Source organism: Empidonax traillii, unplaced genomic scaffold (assembly GCF_003031625.1).
Source record: "Empidonax traillii isolate 1590-97213 ecotype Southwest subspecies unplaced genomic scaffold, ASM303162v1 scaffold138:size3245559, whole genome shotgun sequence".
Taxonomy (NCBI): Eukaryota; Metazoa; Chordata; class Aves; order Passeriformes; family Tyrannidae; genus Empidonax; species Empidonax traillii.
Window position 1 is genome coordinate 374,505 of NW_020955331.1, and position 6,920 is coordinate 381,424.

General features: G+C 49.4%; 1 protein-coding gene across 1 annotated transcript in view; it reads right to left on the reverse strand.

Annotated features, from left to right (window-relative positions):
- TCTEX1D2 (Tctex1 domain containing 2) overlaps positions 1–3,076 on the reverse strand; it is a 5,844-nt gene extending 2,768 nt beyond the window's left edge. The window contains exons 1-4 of the mRNA XM_027884119.1: positions 2,946–3,076; positions 2,313–2,446; positions 649–718; positions 316–340 (exon numbers count right to left, since the gene is read on the reverse strand). Coding sequence (XP_027739920.1) covers positions 316–340; positions 649–718; positions 2,313–2,446; positions 2,946–3,013 — 297 coding nt within the window. The 5' untranslated portion in view covers positions 3,014–3,076. The remainder of the gene's footprint in view (positions 1–315; positions 341–648; positions 719–2,312; positions 2,447–2,945) is intronic.
- Positions 3,077–6,920: the final 3,844 nt, after the last annotated feature.

A 6,920-nucleotide genomic window follows, 5' to 3' on the forward strand; every position in this document is an offset into this window, starting at 1 on the left:
GGAACAATAATAAAGATAAGCCCAGCAGATAAAGCACATAAACCTTGTGGGCTGCTCTCTTTTGTCTTCTCCCTACCCAGTAGTAATGGAAAGCTACAGCCCACTACTGCAGCCAAGAGGAATTCTTTTGTCTGATTGCAGGCATCTGGAGCTGACTGCAAGTGCTCAGCACCCACATGGGAATCTAGACTAGGTTCCCATGACAGTAGTGCAGGGAGATTATATATATTTAAACTTCTGAAAAATGCCTACCTGGGATGATTAAATGTAAATGAAGTGCTTATGGAAACCTGGCTTTAGACAGAAGTGAGTTACCATGGCTCTTGTGCTCCAGCAGGGCCTTGGGAATGGATGGAGTGTGTGCCCTAGTTCATCATGAATACAAAATAAAATGCTTCTGCAACACTCCTCACTAATGCTTCTCAGCATTTCAGGTTGCTAAGAACCACCACAGAGCCCATTATCACTGGCTAATTCAATCAGCCACAACCTAAGCCTTCAAGTGCCACTTAAAGAGAAAAGAAAGTGCTTTACACTTTATCATCTGCAGAGAGATTTTTATACCTAGGGAAGCTGGAAGCAGCTTCCAAAGAAAAAAAACACACCCAAATCCAACAAACGTGATAGAAAGACAATTAGAAAACTTACTTCACTCCTTCTCCTCTCTGTTCTCCAATCACAACCTGCACCACCATTTTGTATCTGTCAAATCCCTCCTCTGGAGAGAGAGAAAAAATAATAGTGAGAGACACAATTTGTTTAAAATATGAGCCCAAAATAGGACTCTGAATGCTACAAAGCCAATGTCCTCTACAAGCCCGTGCAAGTAGACAAGTGGGCAGACTGCCTTGTGGCTTCATTTTCCTAGAACGGAGTACCTGGTTTTATTGGAGTTAAAGGCTGAACAAGGTAGTTGGCATCTATCAAAAGATGCATCTAAGGCAGAAGACACCCCTGAGCAGCCACACTGTATGTCAACATTCTGTTTTGACAATTACAAGACCTGACCACATGGAAAGAACATAAATAATGCTGCTGTGGACAAAATGCAAATGGAAAAAAATTGTCTTATTTTAAAACTGTTCTGATGCAAAGGTATTGTAGAGATTCTTCTGTCACATAGGTGTTTCCTTTGCTTCTGAGTGGGAAAAAAGGCCCCATAAAAGCATATGTGGGTCTGTGTTATGTCTGTGCACAGATATGCAATTGTTTTACAACAGTAAAGAAACACCTCTGGGGCACAGACCAGATCCAGTCAGGCCATGGCAATGTTCCAGAAGCCAAATCAGAACAAGCATGTTTAAAATCAAATATGGATCCTAATGCCTGTCTTCAACAAAGCAGTGTCCCGGGAAGACTCTGGCGCATTGTTTCCACTGGAGGATTGAACACAACAGGCTGGGTCTGTTATAATATTCACCACGTCAGTGCTTATCAGAGATACCAGCTGATACAGCGGCCACACCGGGCCAGCCTTGCTTCAGGCTGCTGCAACTGTGTTTACACATTACTGCAGCCAAGCCCTGTGCATATGAGCATGGCATCAACACGTGCTGGGCCTGCAGCTGCTGCTGGCTTTAAGGCAGATGAGCAAGTCTGAGAGAAGCATCAATCCATGGCACCTGCCGAAGATGACAGTCTGGCCATGCCACTGCACTGTGTCAGGCCAGCCCAGCAGATGGAGCACCAGCCTGTCCCCAGGAGGAAAGCAAAAAAAAATTGGTTGTGCCAGCACACGCATCCATGTACTTGTCCCAGCACAGAACTCAGGAAACACCTGCTGGAGGCAGTTTTCTTCTTGAACTCAAAAAGGTTGGAGGGCATCCTGTGCAGCACCACCACAACCTTTTTGCAGTGCTGTAAGGCTGTAGTCACATCCCTCCTTGTCAGACTGCTCCTCTCTCCCTCTTCCCTGTGCCCAGTGAGCCTTGTTCTGATCTCCTTGCTATTCCACTCTGACCCAACTCTGATCTCACAGCAGAAAAAAAGCAGGAATGGTTCTGTTTATGGAAGCAAGAAGCAATGAAGCATCACTTCTTTCTTCTCTCTGATGCTGCTTCTTCACCCCTGCAGCCCCTCCTGACATCCCACACCAGCCAAGTTACATGAAAACAGATCTTGTCTGCTTGAATTAGATCTTCAGTTCCGCAGGCAAGGAACGTATATATAGGACAGATTGTTTCATAACAGTAGACTCAAGTCAGTCAATAGGCAAGGAATAGGTTTCAAGATTAAAGGAGGAAAGAAAGATTTTGTCAAAAGGGAGAGGACATGGTAAGGAAAGAAATTACTTCCCCAGCAGATCTCCTTACCTTTCAGTCTGTCTTTTATTGTTTCTGATAAGGACTTTGTAAGCTCGGGCATTTCTTCTGGGTCGTACTGTACATTGGCCAGCCTCTCCTTCAGTATTGCATGGATGCATTCTTTTACTGTGGACGATTTAAATCTATCAGGGAAGAAAAAAGCAGCAACAGAAAGCCCCGAAAGTTCACACAACGTGTAGAAACACACACAACCCCACCTGGGAAAATGTAGCTTTCACATATTAAAGAAAAAATGACAAATCAAAAACCGCGGGGAAAAAAATAACACCCTGCTACGACGGAGATACTTAAGCAGCCCTGCCAAAAGCCAAACACCCATGAAGAGGTGTGAAACCAGCCCCTCCAGCTGGTGTGAAGTTGCCCCTCGAGCAGCATCCCCCACCCGAGAGCGGGTCGAAGTTGGTCAGAGAGTCCCGTGCCCTCCATCTCCCACACCCTCGGGGCTCCCCCATTCCCAGCAGACCCTCACAGCCCCCTCCTGCCCAGGGAGCCCCTCCCCGACATCCGACATTCCCACCGCAGCTCCCACATCCCCAGGGCCAACCCCCCCCCCCTCCCAAATCCAAGGCCCCCACCATCCCCTCTCCCTACCAAAGCCCAACTCCCCCAGCCTCGGCTCACCGGTGCTGGAGGCCGGGCCGAAGGCTGTAGGTGTTGCCGGCCCCATCGTCCGGGCCCAGCTCGCCCATGGCCGCGGCCCCCGCAGCCTCCCCGGCGTTGGGTTACCGGGACAACCCCCGCCGCTTCCGCCGCTCCCACCGCCCGCCCCCGCCGCGTCAGAGCCGCGTCAGCGCCATCGGGGAGCGGGGGCTGCGGCACCGCCGGCACGGGGACACTGACTGCATTTGTTAAAAAACCCCCCAAAACCAAAAAACAACAAAAAAAAAAAAACCGCAACGAAAAACAAACAAACAAAAAACCCCAACCCCCCGAAAACCCAAAACAAACAAAAAAACCCCCTCCAACCAAACCCCCAACAACAACAAAACCAAAACCAAACCAAAACAAAAACCTCAAAACAAACAACACCCCCCTCCCCCCCCAAAAAACCCCAAACCCAAAACACAACAAACCCCAAACCCCCAAAATTATTTTGACTGATTTTTGCGATTAAAAAACTTGCCCAATAACGTCATTGGTAAATAAAAGGTAAATAACCGCTGTGATGATTGTAAATTATTTTAATAGTTGTATTAATGGTAAAATGTTGTTGCGGAAGGCACTGGAGGTGCTGGAGCGTGTTCAGAGAAGGAAAATGAAGCTGGTGAAGGGTCTGGAGCACCACTTCTATGAGCAGCAGCTGAGGGAGCTGGGGGTGTTTTGCCTGGAGAAAAGGAGGCTCAGAAGTGACCTTATCACTCTCTACAACTCCCTGAGAGGAGGTTGTAGCCAGGTGGGGGTCAGGTTCTCTCAGGCAACCAGTGATGAGAGGACATAGTCTTAAGCTGCCACTGGAGGTTTAGGTTAGCCATTAGGAGGATTTTCGTCACAGAAAAGGTGATTAAACTTTGGAATGGGCTGCCCAGAAAGTTGGTGGAGTCACCGTCTCTGGAGGTGTTTAAGGAAAGGCTGGACATGGCACTTTGTGCTGTGGTCTAGCTGTCAGCGTGGTGTTCAGTCACAAGTTGGACTCAATTATCTCAGAGGTCTTTCCAGCCTAAATGAGCCTGTGATTCTGTAAATAAAGTGTTTCATGAGGCTGCTGCCTGGGGTGAGGCAGGAGGTCTGACAGGGAGAGAGTGAGGTAAGATGGCCCAGCCTCTCTGGGTGCTTCCCCGATGCCTGTTCCCCTGATTTTTGCTTGTGTGTTGCTGCCAGATCTTGTACTCTCTTCCTGCCTGTGGGCCATGCATCCCAGCCATCAGGGAGAAGGTCCCAGCCTTGCTGCTTTCCTCCAGGAACTTCTTAAATCCTCCATAAAAGGCCTAAACTTCTTGTTCCCTGATATCGTCTCCCTGTCATACCCCTGTGCTCTTTTCCCTGCCTGCAGCTGCTGTCTATCCCAAGGAAGGCTGCATGTGACGCAGCCCCTCCTGAGCTGACATTCTGCTTACCCGGCAGTTTATCTCGATGCTGCGATCTCCACGATCCTTCCTGCGTGCAGTAGGTGACGCGGCTGAGAAAGTGTGCTTCACTTAGCTCCGAATGGAAACTGTGTGAAGGCACAGCCAGTGCCGGTATAGAGCACACTGCTGCCAGGATCGTCGTGCTGGAGGGGACCATCACCTGTGACAGGGCTGGTGATGACTGGAGGTGCCCCTGGGGTACAGGAGGCGTGAGGTTGCACCAGGACTCAGAGGGTACAGCTGCTGCAGTTTTACTTGGGATGCACAGGCACATCCCAACTGGTGCCAGGTCCTGCCCCCAACTCCTCTGAGTGTAGATGGGTTGATGAGATTCCGAGCAGCAGGAGCTCCTGATTTCCACATTTAGCAGCACCACTTGCTAGGGATGGACCATCAGAGTCCTTAGTACCACCGGACTCTGCCCACCGGTAGGAGCAGCACCTCACTGCCATGCTGAAGGTGATGGTGGCCCCATGCCATACCCATGTGGCACCTTCCTATCGGAGTTACCATAGCTCTGCCCAGGCCCCGCAGGTTTCCACTTGCTAAAGGAACAGTTTTATGCCTCTGTTCCATCCCTGTGCTTACTCACTGCTTACCGTTGCTTACTCACACCCACAGGCTGCTGCCTGTCCCCACAGGGTCAGGTGCTGTTCCTCATGCAAATAATTTGCAGAGACCTTCCTAAATTCTAAGAAGTATCTGAAAGACCTCAACACCCTTCTGTGTTTATCTGTAAGCACTATTAACCGTTTCCTCTTCTTGCCCCAGCCATTCGCCTCCCGCCTGAGTCAGAGCCGCAGATGTGAATTCAGTTAAAATGTTGGGGGAAGGATCTTTGGAACCTCTGGGTTTCTCTTCCTGAGCATCTTTTTGTGGTAATCTGTGTTCCCCATTTCATTTGGGAAGCTTTGCTTTCCCTGGACTTCAAGGTCATTTAGCTTTGGACTCCAGTCAGCTTATCTGACGTGTTTGATCATAGCTTTCTTTTTCATCTTCCAAATTTCCAGTGCTCCTTAAATACCCCAGATGCTTGTAAGCCATATTGGGTCTGACCCTCTATCCTTTGACTCTGGTGATAGCTGTGTGCCCTGACAGTGATGGCTGCAGGAGACTGGAGTCTCTTCTGGGTCCCAGCTGTGTCCCAGACTCTCACTGACACACTGGGCCACCTTCTTGTTGGGGAAAAAAAAAGACATTTGTGCTCCTATGAAGTGGTATGATGCGCTTGCTGAAGTTACTCTCTCTTAGTTTTAAAGAACAAACTTTCTTCTCACTTATTTCTCCTTGTCCTTCCTTTTTAGACCTTCTTTTCCTCTTTTAGTGGCCAAATAGCAAAGGACTGTCCCGTGCAATTTACTATATTCCAGCTCACAGAAAGTGCCTCCCTTAGTAAAACCCCAAAGTGTACCATCCACCCCATTGGGCTGGAGGGGATTTACCAGCACGATGGGGTGCTGCAGAACAGTTTGAGCCAGGCTGTTTTCCTTGGTGCTGGAGAAGCTGGTGAAAGAGCCAGCAGGAGCTGTGTTGGTCTGGCACAGTGCAGGCAGGGTGCAGGCAGGTTGCAAGGTCTTCCTAAAGCCTGGTGGCTGCTGTGTGGCTGGGGCTGGGCTTATCTGCGATGCTGACACCTGGGGCACATGCTGGGCTGGGGCACGGCACTGCTGCTCACCTCGCTTTCTTCCGCAGTGGCTTCCTAACAGTGAGATTGATCTTTTCTTTTATTCTTTTCATCGGTTTTTTTTTTGGTTTTTTTTTTTTTTTTTTTCTCAGAAAAAAGGGCATCTAGCCATTGTTGGTTTCTCGTGGACGTGGCAGCCTCCCCGCCTCAGGTACTGGCTTACACCCATTTCAAGTGCGTATTGGAAAGTTTGAGCAATTCGTGCTATGATTTTAATCAGAGCCCTGTGCTGCTGCTGCATGCGGCGGGGAGGATGAGCCAGTTTTTCCTGCTGTTCCCTGCCTCGAAAAGTCGTGATCTTGTCAGTGATACCCATCACATCTTCTCCCTTTAGAAATCAAAACATGTGGCAAGCCTTCCCCCACCTGGCCTAGATGCCTGGTGTCAGCATTTGGGGACATAAAGCCTCAAGGTAGAAAAGCCTCCTTGCTGTGAGCTTCTGTATTTCCTGAAGTTCAGTTTAGTTTAGTTTAGTTAGGGTTTTTTTGAGTGGGAATGCAGGAAATTGTGAAAGAAGATGTGAAGTCCGCCTCAAAACCCACCTGCACCCTTGCACATGGTGGAGAGCACTCCCTTTGCCACCCATCCAGGCAGTGCGGTGGCCTCTGGACAGGTGGCATGGAGAGGTGACAGGGTGGGCACAGCTCCCAGCCTTGCTCTGCAGCCCAAGCAGGGCCAGCAGCTCATGAGAAAGAAATGATGCTACAATGCCAGGAGGAGACTGGAAAAGAAGACTCAGGACAGGCTGGATTGAGCCACCCACCTAGGGTGAGCCTTGTCTGCCCCAGTTCAGAACCCCCTTCTTGGCCATCCCAATTTGACCATCACAGTAGTGTTAGGTTAATG